This window comes from Salvelinus alpinus, chromosome 5 (assembly GCF_045679555.1).
Source record: "Salvelinus alpinus chromosome 5, SLU_Salpinus.1, whole genome shotgun sequence".
NCBI classification, from domain to species: Eukaryota; Metazoa; Chordata; class Actinopteri; order Salmoniformes; family Salmonidae; genus Salvelinus; species Salvelinus alpinus.
The window spans coordinates 4,253,503-4,271,184 of record NC_092090.1 but is presented as its reverse complement, the minus strand read 5'-3'; the positions used below and the strand labels follow the sequence as shown (position 1 = coordinate 4,271,184).

The window sequence follows — 17,682 nt, the reverse complement described above, 5'->3', positions numbered from 1 at the left end:
GAACACACCTGTAGTCTAGGACAGCTATGGAGAACACACCTGTAGTCTAGGACAGCTATGGTAGAGAACACACCTGTAGTCTAGGACAGCTATGGTAGAGAACACACCTGTAGTCTAGGACAGCTATGAAGTACACACCTGTAGTCTAGGACAGCTATAGAGAACACACCTGTAGTCTAGGACAGCTATGGTAGAGAACACACCTGGAGTCTAGGACAGCTATGGTAGAGAACACACCTGGAGTCTAGGACAGCTATGGTAGAGAACACACCTGTAGTCTAGGACAGCTATGGAGAACACACCTGGAATCTAGGACAGCTATGGTAGAGAACACACCTGTAGTCTAGGACAGCTATGGTAGAGAACACACCTGTAGTCTAGGACAGCTATGGTAGAGAACACACCTGGAGTCTAGGACAGCTATGGTAGAGAACACACCTGTAGTCTAGGACAGCTATAGAGAACACACCTGTAGTCTAGGACAGCTATGGTAGAGAACACACCTGTAGTCTAGGACAGCTATGGTAGAGAACACACCTGTAGTCTAGGACAGCTATGGAGAACACACCTGTAGTCTAGGACAGCTATGGTAGAGAACACACCTGTAGTCTAGGACAGCTATGGAGAACACACCTGTAGTCTAGGACAGCTATGGTAGAGAACACACCTGTAGTCTAGGACAGCTATGGTAGAGAACACACCTGGAGTCTAGGACAGCTATGGTAGAGAACACACCTGTAGTCTAGGACAGCTATGGAGAACACACCTGGAATCTAGGACAGCTATGGTAGAGAACACACCTGGAGTCTAGGACAGCTATGGTAGAGAACACACCTGTAGTCTAGGACAGCTATGGAGAACACACCTGGAATCTAGGACAGCTATGGTAGAGAACACACCTGTAGTCTAGGACAGCTATGGTAGAGAACACACCTGTAGTCTAGGACAGCTATGGTAGAGAACACACCTGTAGTCTAGGACAGCTATGGTAGAGAACACACCTGTAGTCTAGGACAGCTATGGTAGAGAACACACATGTAGTCTAGGACAGCTATGGTAGAGAACACACCTGTAGTCTAGGACAGCTATGGTAGAGAACACACCTGTAGTCTAGGACAGCTATGGTAGAGAACACACCTGGAGTCTAGGACAGCTATGGTAGAGAACACACCTGTAGTCTAGGACAGCTATGGTAGAGAACACACCTGGAGTCTAGGACAGCTATGGTAGAGAACACACCTGTAGTCTAGGACAGCTATGGTAGAGAACACACCTGGAGTCTAGGACAGCTATGGTAGAGAACACACCTGGAGTCTAGGACAGCTATGGAGAACACACCTGTAGTCTAGGACAACTATGGAGAACACACCTGGAGTTTAGGACAGCTATGGTAGAGAACACACCTGTAGTCTAGGACAGCTATGGTAGAGAACACACCTGGAGTCTAGGACAGCTATGGTAGAGAACACACCTGTAGTCTAGGACAGCTATGGTAGAGAACACACCTGGAGTCTAGGACAGCTATGGTAGAGAACACACCTGGAGTCTAGGACAGCTATGGTAGAGAACACACCTGTAGTCTAGGACAGCTATGGTAGAGAACACACCTGGAGTCTAGGACAGCTATGGTAGAGAACACACCTGTAGTCTAGGACAGCTATGGAGAACACACCTGTAGTCTAGGACAGCTATGGTAGAGAACACACCTGGAGTCTAGGACAGCTATGGTAGAGAACACACCTGTAGTCTAGGACAGCTATGGAGAACACACCTGTAGTCTAGGACAGCTATGGAGAACACACCTGTAGTCTAGGACAGCTATGGTAGAGAACACACCTGTAGTCTAGGACAGCTATGGTAGAGAACACACCTGTAGTCTAGGACAGCTATGGTAGAGAACACACCTGTAGTCTAGGACAGCTATGGAGAACACACCTGTAGTCTAGGACAGCTATGGTAGAGAACACACCTGTAGTCTAGGACAGCTATGGTAGAGAACATACCTGTAGTCTAGGACAGCTATGGTGGAGAACACACCTGTAGTCTAGGACAGCTATGGTGGAGAACACACCTGGAGTCTAGGACAGCTATGGTAGAGAACACACCTGTAGTCTAGGACAGCTATGGTGGAGAACACACCTGTAGTCTAGGACAGCTATGGTAGAGAACACACCTGGAGTCTAGGACAGCTATGGTAGAGAACACACCTGTAGTCTAGGACAGCTATGGTGGAGAACACACCTGGAGTCTAGGACAGCTATGGTAGAGAACACACCTGTAGTCTAGGACAGCTATGGTGGAGAACACACCTGTAGTCTAGGACAGCTATGGTAGAGAACACACCTGGAGTCTAGGACAGCTATGGTAGAGAACACACCTGTAGTCTAGGACAGCTATGGTAGAGAACACACCTGGAGTCTAGGACAGCTATGGTAGAGAACACACCTGTAGTCTAGGACAGCTATGGTAGAGAACACACCTGGAGTCTAGGACAGCTATGGTAGAGAACACACCTGTAGTCTAGGACAGCTATGGTAGAGAACACACCTGTAGTCTAGGACAGCTATGGAGAACACACCTGTAGTCTAGGACAGCTATGGTAGAGAACACACCTGGAGTCTAGGACAGCTATGGTAGAGAACACACCTGTAGTCTAGGACAGCTATGGTAGAGAACACACCTGTAGTCTAGGACAGCTATGGAGAACACACCTGTAATCTAGGACAGCTATGGTAGAGAACACACCTGGAGTCTAGGACAGCTATGGTAGAGAACACACCTGTAGTCTAGGACAGCTATGGAGAACACACCTGGAGTCTAGGACAGCTATGGAGAACACACCTGGAGTCTAGGACAGCTATGGTAGAGAACACACCTGTAGTCTAGGACAACTATGGAGAACACACCTGGAGTCTAGGACAGCTATGGAGAACACACCTGTAGTCTAGGACAGCTATGGAGAACACACCTGTAGTCTAGGACAGCTATGGAGAACACACCTGGAGTCTAGGACAGCTATGGTAGAGAACACACCTGTAGTCTAGGACAGCTATGGTGGAGAACACACCTGTAGTCTAGGACAGCTATGGTAGAGAACACACCTGGAGTCTAGGACAGCTATGGTAGAGAACACACCTGTAGTCTAGGACAGCTATGGTGGAGAACACACCTGTAGTCTAGGACAGCTATGGTAGAGAACACACCTGTAGTCTAGGACAGCTATGGTAGAGAACACACCTGTAGTCTAGGACAGCTATGGTGGAGAACACACCTGGAGTCTAGGACAGCTATGGTAGAGAACACACCTGGAGTCTAGGACAGCTATGGTAGAGAACACACCTGGAGTCTAGGACAGCTATGGAGAACACACCTGGAGTCTAGGACAGCTATGGTAGAGAACACACCTGTAGTCTAGGACAGCTATGGTGGAGAACACACCTGTAGTCTAGGACAGCTATGGTAGAGAACACACCTGTAGTCTAGGACAGCTATGGTAGAGAACACACCTGTAGTCTAGGACAGCTATGGTGGAGAACACACCTGGAGTCTAGGACAGCTATGGTAGAGAACACACCTGGAGTCTAGGACAGCTATGGTAGAGAACACACCTGGAGTCTAGGACAGCTATGGTAGAGAACACACCTGGAGTCTAGGACAGCTATGGTAGAGAACACACCTGGAGTCTAGGACAGCTATGGTAGAGAACACACCTGTAGTCTAGGACAGCTATGGTAGAGAACACACCTGGAGTCTAGGACAGCTATGGTGGAGAACACACCTGTAGACTAGGACAGCTATGGTAGAGAACACACCTGGAGTCTAGGACAGCTATGGTAGAGAACACACCTGTAGTCTAGGACAGCTATGGTAGAGAACACACCTGTAGTCTAGGACAGCTATGGAGAACACACCTGGAGTCTAGGACAGCTATGGTGGAGAACACACCTGTAGTCTAGGACAGCTATGGTAGAGAACACACCTGTAGTCTAGGACAGCTATGGTAGAGAACACACCTGTAGTCTAGGACAGCTATGGTGGAGAACACACCTGTAGTCTAGGACAGCTATGGTAGAGAACACACCTGTAGTCTAGGACAGCTATGGTAGAGAACACACCTGTAGTCTAGGACAGCTATGGTGGAGAACACACCTGTAGTCTAGGACAGCTATGGTAGAGAACACACCTGTAGTCTAGGACAGCTATGGAGAACACACCTGTAGTCTAGGACAGCTATGGTAGAGAACACACCTGGAGTCTAGGACAGCTATGGTAGAGAACACACCTGGAGTCTAGGACAGCTATGGAGAACACACCTGTAGTCTAGGACAGCTATGGTAGAGAACACACCTGGAGTCTAGGACAGCTATGGAGAACACACCTGTAGTCTAGGACAGCTATGGTAGAGAACACACCTGGAGTCTAGGACAGCTATGGTAGAGAACACACCTGGAGTCTAGGACAGCTATGGAGAACACACCTGTAGTCTAGGACAGCTATGAAGTACACACCTGTAGTCTAGGACAGCTATAGAGAACACACCTGTAGTCTAGGACAGCTATGGTAGAGAACACACCTGGAGTCTAGGACAGCTATGGTAGAGAACACACCTGGAGTCTAGGACAGCTATGGAGAACACACCTGTAGTCTAGGACAGCTATAGAGAACACACCTGTAGTCTAGGACAGCTATGAAGTACACACCTGTAGTCTAGGACAGCTATGGTAGAGAACACACCTGTAGTCTAGGACAGCTATGGTAGAGAACACACCTGGAGTCTAGGACAGCTATGGTAGAGAACACACCTGTAGTCTAGGACAGCTATAGAGAACACACCTGTAGTCTAGGACAGCTATGGTAGAGAACACACCTGTAGTCTAGGACAGCTATGGTAGAGAACACACCTGTAGTCTAGGACAGCTATGGAGAACACACCTGTAGTCTAGGACAGCTATGGTAGAGAACACACCTGTAGTCTAGGACAGCTATGGAGAACACACCTGTAGTCTAGGACAGCTATGGTAGAGAACACACCTGTAGTCTAGGACAGCTATGGTAGAGAACACACCTGTAGTCTAGGACAGCTATGGTAGAGAACACACCTGTAGTCTAGGACAGCTATGGTAGAGAACACACCTGGAGTCTAGGACAGCTATGGTAGAGAACACACCTGTAGTCTAGGACAGCTATGGAGAACACACCTGGAATCTAGGACAGCTATGGTAGAGAACACACCTGGAGTCTAGGACAGCTATGGTAGAGAACACACCTGTAGTCTAGGACAGCTATGGAGAACACACCTGGAATCTAGGACAGCTATGGTAGAGAACACACCTGTAGTCTAGGACAGCTATGGTAGAGAACACACCTGTAGTCTAGGACAGCTATGGTAGAGAACACACCTGGAGTCTAGGACAGCTATGGAGAACACACCTGTAGTCTAGGACAGCTATGGTAGAGAACACACCTGTAGTCTAGGACAGCTATGGAGAACACACCTGGAATCTAGGACAGCTATGGTAGAGAACACACCTGTAATCTAGGACAGCTATGGAGTACACACCTGTAGTCTAGGACAGCTATGGTAGAGAACACACCTGTAGTCTAGGACAACTATGGAGAACACACCTGGAGTCTAGGACAGCTATGGTAGAGAACACACCTGGAGTCTAGGACAGCTATGGTAGAGAACACACCTGTAGTCTAGGACAGCTATGGAGAACACACCTGGAATCTAGGACAGCTATGGTAGAGAACACACCTGTAATCTAGGACAGCTATGGAGAACACACCTGTAGTCTAGGACAACTATGGAGAACACACCTGGAGTCTAGGACAGCTATGGTGGAGAACACGCCTGTAGTCTAGGACCTGTAGTCTCAGCTGTTCCACTGGTAGAACCCTGTTAATATAGGGGCTGGCCCAGTAGATCCACTGGTAGAACCCTGCTGTTAATATAGGGGCTGGCCCAGCAGGTCCACTGGTAGAACCCTGCTGTTAATATAGGGGCTGGCCCAGTAGATCCACTGGTAGAACCCTGCTGTTAATATAGGGACTGGCCCACTGGTAGAACCCTGGTAGGGGCTGGCCCAGCAGATCCACTGGTAGAACCCTGCTGTTAATATAGGGGCTGGCCCAGCAGGTCCACTGGTAGAACCCTGCTGTTAATATAGGGGCTGGCCCAGCAGATCCACTGGTAGAACCCTAGGCAATAACTTAACCTTGGTAACATTCGCAGATGACATTATATTTTAGATTTTTTGTGTGGTAATTAAATAGAATTTATTTAGAATTCATCAGAATTAATTTCCTATAAATAGTTTTACCAGCACCGTGTATTCTGGAGTCAAAGTGAAAAAATAAGAACCCGCGCTGCGGCAGCAGGACACCTCAGATCAGTATTTATTATTTTAATATTATTCTATTTGTTCCTCTGCATTGATGGTTAGGGCCGTAAGCATTTCGTTGTTACTCACCTGTTGTTTACGAAGCATGAGACAAATACATTCTGATTTTGACACACAGGTTGAGTCTGGGGCGACTATGACCGAACACCATGACCGTAAACTATGGGATCAATATTGCTTAATTTATGTTCTGCAATGAAGCTCACTTGAGTAATAAACTAAAGACACAACACCGTCTGAAATGTAAATTGCCGATTTACATTCACTCGTTATCAAAATTTGAGATATAAATCATTGAAATATAAAGCCTTTTTTCATGTGGACAATCACCGGCGCCGTGGCTTAGTTGGTTAAAGCGCCTGTCTAGTAAACAGGAGATCCTGAGTTCGAATCTCAGCGGAGCCTTTTGTGAACTATTTGTAAAAGGCCAGGCACCACTTGCTTATTAATGCATCTACCTATTTTGAGATTTGTTGGTATTTTGGTCAATTGATATTAGTATTTTCTAAAAGTAAACATAAAAACGTCAATTTTCTTTATTTTCCCATACTACCATCATCCACATTTTTAACCACTTTAAAATGGAAATACACCAATAATTTCAAAGCTCACTACATAAAATTACACATAATGTAAAAACCCATTTCATTCATAGAGAACGTTTCAAACTGGACTATCTATAGTAACTTATTTTGAATAGATGGTGATTGGGTCTAAATAGGCGTTTGGTAGTCTAAATTCAGTGTACTTGTCTGTAACTTCCATTTCCCGACAGTCAGACGCCCTTATATCTTCCCACGAGCCAACACAGACTCCCCCTTATGTTTCTCCGTTTCAGAAGTATCTGAATTCACCACATGTTGTGTGGTTATACTTACATATATTATCCAGACTTGCCCAGAGAGAATTGTTGATAGGTTGTTCATTTTTTATTCTAAATAACATTTTCGTTAGAAAAATGCGCCAAAAATGCATTTAACGTTACATGGACTAGTATTTTACAGATATAAATATGAGAAAAAAAAGTATTTATCCGCTATCTGCTCTGGACAAGTCCGGTGTCTTAAAATGAAACTAACATTTTTAGCCTGACGTCATCCAGTTTCCAGAAACATTTATTTTCGCGATATGCAAATATTGCATATGTAACGTTATATCGCCTCATTTGCATATTTTAATCAAATATTTCAGAAAAGTTGTAATACGAAAAAGTATTATGTTTGTGTCAATATTCAACTGGTAAAACCTGATTGTGATATGATGAAAGGGAAAAAAACGACGTATTTAGAATATGGCGCCTATCCCCGTTTCACATTTTACCAACAGTAAAGACATTTACCCTTTTATTTCCATCACGACTCGGCGGCGCTGTGGCTTAGTTGGTTAAAGCGCCTGTCTAGTAAACAGGAGATCCTGAGTTCGAATCTCAGCAGTGCCTTTTTGTGACGTACCCACCACCTCTTATCAAGGATCTCCAAGCTTTGACAACAGTGACGACAAAGATAGCGCCCTGCCTTACCGCAATCCAACCATAATGATCTGTTATAGACAATTACATGGTCCAGCATTTTAGTAACTAGTTAAACCGAATTTAAGTTAAACAGGGCGAATACCAAGAGAGTAATCAAATCAAATCAAATGGTATTTGTCACATGCGCCAAATACAACAGGTGTAGTAGACCTCACAGTGAAATGCTGAATACAACAGGTGTAGTAGACCTTACAGTGAAATGCTGAATACAACAGGTGTAGTAGACCTTACAGTGAAATGCTGAATACAACAGGTGTAGTAGACCTTACAGTGAAATGCTGAATACAACAGGTGTAGTAGACCTCACAGTGAAATGCTGAATACAACAGGTGTAGTAGACCTTACAGTGAAATGCTGAATACAACAGGTGTAGTAGACCTCACAGTGAAATGCTGAATACAACAGGTGTAGTAGACCTCACAGTGAAATGCTGAATACAACAGGTGTAGTAGACCTCACAGTGAAATGCTGAATACAACAGGGTTAGTAGACCTTACAGTGAAATGCTGAATACAACAGGTGTAGTAGACCTCACAGTGTAATGCTAACTTACAAGCCCTTAACCAACAATGTAATTAAGAAAGAAATAAGTGTTAAGTAAAAAATAGATAAGTAAAATATTTAAAATAGAAAATAAAAGTTAAATAATTAAACAGCAACAGTAAAATATAAAGTGAGACTATATACAGGGGCACGCACACCTGGGCATCAAGAGCATCTTGACTGGCAGCTTCACTGCCTGGTACGGCAACAGCTCGGCCTCCGACCGTAAGGCGCTACAGAGGGTAGTGCGTACAGCCCAGTACATCACTGGGGCCAAGCTCCCTGCCATCCAGGACCTCTATACCAGGCGGTGTCAAAGGAAGGCCCTAAAACATTGTCAAAGACTCCAGCCACCCAAGTCAAAGACTGTTTTCTCTGGTCCCGCACGGCAAACGGTACCAGAGCGCCAAGTCTAGGTTCCAAAAGGCTCCATAACAGCTTCTACCCCCCCAAGCCATAAGACTGCTGAACAATTAATCAAATGGCTACCAGGACTATTTGCATTTTTTTTTCTCCCACTGCTGCTACTCGCTGTATATTATCTATGCCTAGTCACCACCCCTACCTACATGTACATATTACCTCAATTACCTCGACTAACCGGTACCCCCTCGGTATCGGTGCCCCCTGTATATAGCCTCTTTATTGTTATTTTATTGTGTTTACTTTAGTTTATTTAGTAAATATTTTCTTAACTGTCATTTAAAAAAAAAACTGCATTGTTGGTTAAGGGCTTGTCAGTAAGCATTACACTGTAATGTCTACACCTGTTTTATTTGGCGCATGTGACAAATAAAACATGTATTTTATTTTTATATTTAATAGAATCACTGGTGCGAATATGCAATACCACCATACGGCCATTCGGGGTCAGGATTTGACGACAACATTATAACGACGTATTCAACGAAGACCTCCCTGCACGGGATGGGGAAAAAAACATTATTCAATTCAAAGAAGGATCTGCTCGGGCATACCAAACTGCAGCGACTACAACAACTAAGATTTAGGTTTAATTTAAATATGACAGACGACGCGTAACTGCACGGTAAATGACCACTGCACCAGTGTCCACTTTCATGCACAGGATAGTGCATAAAAGGGAGATGAAAATACTCGACTGTGTGACGGCGAATAATAACAGCTATAAACACCGAACGGTCCAAACCGGAATAAAGGACGGGACAGTCGTAAGTGCCTTTGTCTTCTGTCTCACAAACGCAGAGACTTTTCCCTTCCTTTAGGATATAAATCAAAGCGGAAACCAAAACGAGCCGTTGAAGCAGAGACCGACGATGTACGATCACATCTCCTCTTTTCACTGTAACACATTGTCCTAGTGGGCTGCGTCTGAGTAGCGTATTAAGCGTTTTTTTTTTTACGCTCCAAACACAATTTACCCACGTCCTAGTTATTTCTTTGTTTTCTACAGAAAGGGGACTTGAGTTCATGACATCTGCAAAGGTCACGGGAAATATTCGAAGGCTATTTCTACAGATGTTACGGAAATTACCCCCAAGATGACAAAAGAACGACCTGGGCTGCTGGAATGATGGATCGGATTGGAGCGCCGGCGTTTCTCCTGGTCATATGGATATTGATACGGTTCGCTTTGGTCTGTGTAGGTCAGTAGTCTTATTCAGACATATTGTGGGGGGGTTTTGTGTTCCATTTGAATGTTTTCTGATACTGTAGTGGTTTCCCGTTGGATAATATTCTGCGTTGATCTAAAACTTTGTCATATTTACAAAACACATCATTTTATAATCAAGTGCTGTTCTGCTGCTGCTGCGTTTGGACGCAGACTCCGTTCTTCATTTCCTTGTCCTGTTCTATAAACACAGACTAATAAAGCTCGTCTGAGTTAGCTGATAGTTCGGGTATTTCTATAGGCAGAACCAGAACCAAACAATGTGGGTTTTAATAGTATTGGAATGTTGTGTGATTGATGCTTCCCTGGAGATGGATCGTCGTTGCTATGGCCGTGTCTGTTCGTTGTGGTCCATCTGCTACATGTACCATGACGGACGTTCATTGATTTCTACTGAGAAATGATAGTCTTAGTTTGTAAACATGGGTCCCCTGTCAGTTGATGGTGTTATGTGCAAACACACACACACACACACACACACACACACACACACACACACACACACACACACACACACACACACACACACACACAAAGACTCAGCATCGATTCCGCAGATCCGCTGACTATCTGCATTACATCATTGCTCGTGCCCTGCATCAATCCCTTAATGTATTGCTCTAGTGCAGATGAAAACAGAGCAGAGGACAGTCTGGCTACAAGCCAGCCCACAGAGCAGAGGATAGTCTGGCTACAAGCCAGCCCACAGAGCAGAGGATAGTCTGGCTACAAGCCAGCCCACAGACACAGAGCAGAGGATAGTCTGGCTACAAGCCAGCCCACAGAGCAGAGGATAGTCTGGCTACAAGCCAGCCCACAGACACAGAGCAGAGGATAGTCTGGCTACAAGCCAGCCCACAGACACAGAGCAGAGGATAGTCTGGCTACAAGCCAGCCCACAGAGCAGAGGATAGTCTGGCTACAAGCCAGCCCACAGAGCAGAGGATAGTCTGGCTACAAGCCAGCCCACAGAGCAGAGGATAGTCTGGCTACAAGCCAGCCCACAGACACAGAGCAGAGGATAGTCTGGCTACAAGCCAGCCCACAGAGCAGAGGATAGTCTGGCTACAAGCCAGCCCACAGACACAGAGCAGAGGATAGTCTGGCTACAAGCCAGCCCACAGACACAGAGCAGAGGATAGTCTGGCTACAAGCCAGCCCACAGACACAGAGCAGAGGATAGTCTGGCTACAAGCCAGCCCACAGACACAGAGCAGAGGATAGTCTGGCTACAAGCCAGCCCACAGAGCAGAGGATAGTCTGGCTACAAGCCAGCCCACAGACACAGAGCAGAGGATAGTCTGGCTACAAGCCAGCCCACAGACACAGAGCAGAGGATAGTCTGGCTACAAGCCAGCCCACAGAGCAGAGGATAGTCTGGCTACAAGCCAGCCCACAGACATTTGGCATTATGCAGATTGAGCCTCAGTAACGTTAGTAAAAGTCACATGATTACCAGGAAAAACAACAAAGCTCTTTACTACGTCTACAGGTAACGTCACTGTATTGGAACTGAATGTCAGAGGAAACACAAGCAGAACCCAAAGACAGTTAGCATTGAAAGATGAATCCTCTATATGTGTTTATTATAGTGGAATGATTAGCCACTGTGCTACTAAGGTCTATTGATAAGCTGTGTCTCTGTGTCTGAGCAGGCATCCTCCTTCCTCTGCTACCTCAGGAGGCTGCTGCCCCGCCTCCATTCCTCACCCTCCTCCTCCTCCTCCTCCCTCCTCCTCCTCCCTCCTCCTCTACAGGCCCACGGGGCCCCTGGTTACAGAGGTGGAGGTGTGAACTGAAGGGATCATTACGGAGATACAGAGTGGTGTGTGTGTGTGTGCGTGTGTGGTGTGTAGTGTGTGTGTGGGTGGGTGGGTGTGTGTGTGTGTGTGTGTGTGTGTGTGTGTGTGTGTGTGTGTGTGTGTGTGTGTGTGTGTGTGTGTGTGTGTGTGTGTGTGTGTAGTGTGTGTGGGGGGGTGTAGACCTGTAGTTAGTTCCCTCTCTTTACCTGTCACACAAAGAGGCACCCTGACCCCCCTCCTTCTCCTTCGTACAGAAACAGATATAGAGAGGCTTCCTCTTACCTTATTAGGAAGCAACCTCTTACCTCCACAAGGGGACGTTTCCTTCATCTACAAACTATAGACAGTAACTGAAGCAGAGACAGAATGCTGACAACTGTTTGGTTCAGAGTTACAATCTGCTGTTTTCATTAGAAGTTCTCTAGCCATCTGATTTACAGGTGAGCTGATCCTCTCTGTGTCCCCTGTTGTCATATATTAACTACCACTGTCCTCTCTGTGTCCCCTGTTGTCATATATTAACTATCACTGTCCTCTCTGTGTCCCCTGTTGTCATATATTAACTATCACTGTCCTCTCTGTGGTGTTAGCCATGTTATTACCTGGTACTTCCTGTATATAGCCATGTTATTACCTGGTACTTCCTGTATATAACCATGTTATTACCTGGTACTTCCTGTATATAGCCATGTTATTACCTGGTACTTCCTGTATATAGCCATGTTATTACCTGGTACTTCCTGTATATAGCCATGTTATTTCCTGGTACCACTGCACATTGACTACGTACTGGTACGTCCTGTATATAGCCAAGTTATTACCTCATACCCCTGCACATTGACTCAGTAATGGTACTTCCTGTATATAGCCATGTTATTTCCTGGAAGCCTTGTACATTGACTCAGTACTGGTACTTCCTGTATATAGCCATGTTATTACCTGGTATTCCCTGTATATAGCCATGGTATTACCTTGTACTCCCTGTATATAACCATGTTATTACCTGGTACTCCCTGCATATAGCCATGTTATTACCTGGTACCTCCTGTATATAGCCATGTTATTACCTGGTACTTCCTGTATATAGCCATGTTATTACCTGGTACTTCCTGTATATAGCCATGTTATTACCTGGTACTTCCTGTATATAGCCAAGTTATTCAATGTAATGTTGAAGTGTAATTTGCTATGCTCAGTGTCCAGTGGCAGAGAGAGAGGGGGGAGTCACCAGCTCAGTGTCCAGTGGGAGAGAGAGAGGGGGGAGTCACCTGCTCAGTGTCCAGTGGGAGAGAGAGAGAGGGGGGAGTCACAGTGGGAGAGAGGGAGAGGGGGGAGTGAACAGCTCAGCTCTAGCCATGAAGGTGAAGTGTCTCCCCACTACTGCTGCTCTGTGTAGTGCTGAAGGATCTGTCATGTGTCTCTCCTCATCACTCTAGAAGATAAAGGACCATGTTTATATTAACAACTACCAAGATGAAGAATTTAGTCATCGCTGAGATTTACCTTGACACAAGATCTGCTCCTCCATCTGCCGAGACAGATGTGCCAGCACATTAATGTGTGTGTGTGTGTGTGTGTGTGTGTGTGTGTGTGTGTGTGTGTGTGTGTGTGTGTGTGTGTGTGTGTGTGTGTGTGTGTGTGTGTGTGTGTGTGTGTGTGTGTGTGTGTGTTTAACAGATGAGATGGCCAACTCTGTAATCCTGCCAAGTGCCTGAACACATTCCTGCTAACTCTGGCCAGGTTGTTAATAACCTTCAACAACTGTAATGTTCTCTACTGCTGAGCTATCTGATGAGGCCCCTTCCTGTTCCTCTCCCTTCCTGTTCCTCTCACATTCCCTGACAGGAGGTCACTTCCTGTTCCTCTCACATTCCCTGACAGGAGGCCCCTTCCTGTTCCTCTCCCTTCCTGTTCCTCTCACATTCCCTGACAGGAGGTCTCTTCCTGTTCCTCTCACATTCCCTGACAGGAGGGCTCTTCCTGTTCCTCTCTCTTCCTGTTCCTCTCACATTCCCTGACAGGAGGTCTCTTCCTGTTCCTCTAACATTCCCTGACAGGAGGGCTCTTCCTGTTCCTCTTCCTGTTCCTCTCACATTCCCTGACAGGAGGTCTCTTCCTGTTCCTCTCACATTCCCTGACAGGAGGTCTCTTCCTGTTCCTCTCACATTCCCTGACAGGAGGTCTCTTCCTGTTCCTCTCACATTCCCTGACAGGAGGTCTCTTCCTGTTCCTCTCACATTCCCTGACAGGAGGTCTCTTCCTGTTCCTCTCACATTCCCTGACAGGAGGGCTCTTCCTGTTCCTCTCTCTTCCTGTTCCTCTCACATTCCCTGACAGGAGGTCTCTTCCTGTTCCTCTAACATTCCCTGACAGGAGGGCTCTTCCTGTTCCTCTCTCTTCCTGTTCCTCTCACATTCCCTGACAGGAGGTCTCTTCCTGTTCCTCTAACATTCCCTGACAGGAGGGCTCTTCCTGTTCCTCTCTCTTCCTGTTCCTCTCACACTCCCTGACAGGAGGGCTCTTCCTGTTCCTCTCACATTCCCTGACAGGAGGTCTCTTCCTGTTCCTCTCACATTCCCTGACAGGAGGGCTCTTCCTGTTCCTCTCACATTCCCTGACAGGAGGTCTCTTCCTGTTCCTCTCACAATATAGTGTTTACTACATCACCATGTGTCTCTGTAGTGTTTACTACATCACCATGTGTCTCTGTAGTGTTTACTACATCACCATGTGTCTCTGTAGTGTTTACTACATCACCATGTGTCTCTGTAGTGTTTACTACATCACCATGTGTCTGTAGTGTTTACTACATCACCATGTGTCTCTGTAGTGTTTACTACATCACCATGTGTCTCTGTAGTGTTTACTACATCACCATGTGTCTCTGTAGTGTTTACTACATCACCATGTGTCTCTGTAGTGTTTACTACATCACCATGTGTCTCTGTAGTGTTTACTACATCACCATGTGTCTCTGTAGTGTTTACTACATCACCATGTGTCTCTGTAGTGTTTACTACATCACCATGTGTCTCTGTAGTGTTTACTACATCACCATGTGTAGTGTTTACTACATCACCATGTGTCTCTGTAGTGTTTACTACATCACCATGTGTCTCTGTAGTGTTTACTACATCACCATGTGTCTCTGTAGTGTTTACTACATCACCATGTGTCTCTGTAGTGTTTACTACATCACCATGTGTCTCTGTAGTGTTTACTACATCACCATGTGTCTCTGTAGTGTTTACTACATCACCATGTGTCTCTGTAGTGTTTACTACATCACCATGTGTCTCTGTAGTGTTTACTACATCACCATGTGTCTGTAGTGTTTACTACATCACCATGTGTCTCTGTAGTGTTTACTACATCACCATGTGTCTGTAGTGTTTACTACATCACCATGTGTCTGTAGTGTTTACTACATCACCGTGTGTCTCTGTAGTGTTTACTACATCACCATGTGTCTCTGTAGTGTTTACTACATCACCATGTGTCTCTGTAGTGTTTACTACATCACCATGTGTCTGTAGTGTTTACTACATCACCGTGTGTCTCTGTAGTGTTTACTACATCACCATGTGTAGTGTTTACTACATCACCGTGTGTCTCTGTAGTGTTTACTACATCACCATGTGTCTCTGTAGTGTTTACTACATCACCGTGTGTCTGTAGTGTTTACTACATCACCGTGTCTCTGTAGTGTTTACTACATCACCATGTGTCTCTGTAGTGTTTACTACATCACCGTGTCTCTGTAGTGTTTACTACATCACCATGTGTCTCTGTAGTGTTTACTACATCACCGTGTGTCTCTGTAGTGTTTACTACATCACCGTGTGTCTCTGTAGTGTTTACTACATCACCATGTGTCTCTGTAGTGTTTACTACATCACCATGTGTCTCTGTAGTGTTTACTACATCACCATGTGTCTCTGTAGTGTTTACTACATCACCATGTGTCTCTGTAGTGTTTACTACATCACCATGTGTCTCTGTAGTGTTTACATACTATCACCATGTGTCTCTGTAGTGTTTACTACATCACCATGTGTCTCTGTAGTGTTTACTACATCACCATGTGTCTCTGTAGTGTTTACTACATCACCATGTGTCTCTGTAGTGTTTACTACATCACCATGTGTCTCTGTAGTGTTTACTACATCACCATGTGTCTCTGTAGTGTTTACTACATCACCATGTGTCTCTGTAGTGTTTACTACATCACCATGTGTCTCTGTAGTGTTTACTACATCACCATGTGTCTCTGTAGTGTTTACTACATCACCATGTGTCTCTGTAGTGTTTACTACATCACCATGTGTCTCTGTAGTGTTTACTACATCACCATGTGTCTCTGTAGTGTTTACTACATCACCATGTGTCTCTGTAGTGTTTACTACATCACCATGTGTCTCTGTAGTGTTTACTACATCACCGTGTGTCTGTAGTGTTTACTACATCACCATGTGTCTCTGTAGTGTTTACTACATCACCATGTGTCTCTGTAGTGTTTACTACATCACCATGTGTCTCTGTAGTGTTTACTACATCACCATGTGTCTCTGTAGTGTTTACTACATCACCATGTGTCTCTGTAGTGTTTACTACATCACCATGTGTCTCTGTAGTGTTTACTACATCACCATGTGTCTCTGTAGTGTTTACTACATCACCATGTGTCTCTGTAGTGTTTACTACATCACCATGTGTAGTGTTTACTACATCACCATGTGTCTCTGTAGTGTTTACTACATCACCATGTGTCTCTGTAGTGTTTACTACATCACCATGTGTCTCTGTAGTGTTTACTACATCACCATGTGTCTCTGTAGTGTTTACTACATCACCATGTGTCTCTGTAGTGTTTACTACATCACCATGTGTCTCTGTAGTGTTTACTACATCACCATGTGTCTCTGTAGTGTTTACTACATCACCATGTGTCTCTGTAGTGTTTACTACATCACCATGTGTCTGTAGTGTTTACTACATCACCATGTGTCTCTGTAGTGTTTACTACATCACCATGTGTCTGTAGTGTTTACTACATCACCATGTGTCTGTAGTGTTTACTACATCACCGTGTGTCTCTGTAGTGTTTACTACATCACCATGTGTCTCTGTAGTGTTTACTACATCACCATGTGTCTCTGTAGTGTTTACTACATCACCGTGTGTCTGTAGTGTTTACTACATCACCATGTGTCTCTGTAGTGTTTACTACATCACCATGTGTAGTGTTTACTACATCACCGTGTGTCTCTGTAGTGTTTACTACATCACCATGTGTCTCTGTAGTGTTTACTACATCACCATGTGTCTCTGTAGTGTTTACTACATCACCATGTGTCTCTGTAGTGTTTACTACATCACCGTGTGTCTCTGTAGTGTTTACTACATCACCATGTGTCTCTGTAGTGTTTACTACATCACCGTGTGTCTCTGTAGTGTTTACTACATCACCATGTGTCTCTGTAGTGTTTACTACATCACCATGTGTAGTGTTTACTACATCACCATGTGTCTCTGTAGTGTTTACTACATCACCGTGTGATGGGGTTGCTGTGTTGCTTGTCTTTCTCGCGACGTCTCAGCGTGATGAACCATATCTTCCCTGTCTGTTCTGATCAGTTTCATAGAGACCAGTTCAGATCAGTCTGTTCTGTCCCATTTCCCTTCTCCATGACTGAGGCTCTAGCAGTGTGTACACCTCTATATTTAATCAGCCTAAGGAGTATATAGTGC

At 45.1% G+C, this 17,682-nt stretch overlaps 1 protein-coding gene and 2 non-coding genes across 4 annotated transcripts in view; all 3 read left to right on the top strand.

The window, feature by feature from the left end:
- Nucleotides 1-6,735: 6,735 nt before the first annotated feature.
- On the top strand, nucleotides 6,736-6,809 carry trnat-agu (transfer RNA threonine (anticodon AGU)). Its single transcript has one exon. It is a non-coding gene; the product is annotated as a tRNA-Thr (tRNA).
- A 959-nt stretch (nucleotides 6,810-7,768) lies between these two features.
- On the top strand, nucleotides 7,769-7,842 carry trnat-agu (transfer RNA threonine (anticodon AGU)). The gene has a single exon. It is a non-coding gene; the product is annotated as a tRNA-Thr (tRNA).
- Nucleotides 7,843-9,360: 1,518 nt separating this feature from the next.
- Nucleotides 9,361-17,682, top strand: part of lrp3 (low density lipoprotein receptor-related protein 3) — a 74,779-nt gene continuing 66,457 nt past the window's right edge. Inside the window, exons 1-2 of one of the 2 annotated variants that reach the window (XM_071400394.1) lie at nucleotides 9,361-9,801; nucleotides 9,911-10,103. In XM_071400394.1, the coding sequence (XP_071256495.1) occupies nucleotides 10,028-10,103 (76 nt within the window). In that variant the 5' untranslated portion in view covers nucleotides 9,361-9,801; nucleotides 9,911-10,027. Of the gene's footprint in view, nucleotides 10,104-17,682 lie in introns of both variants that reach the window. The other variant, XM_071400395.1, reaches the window with a different exon arrangement.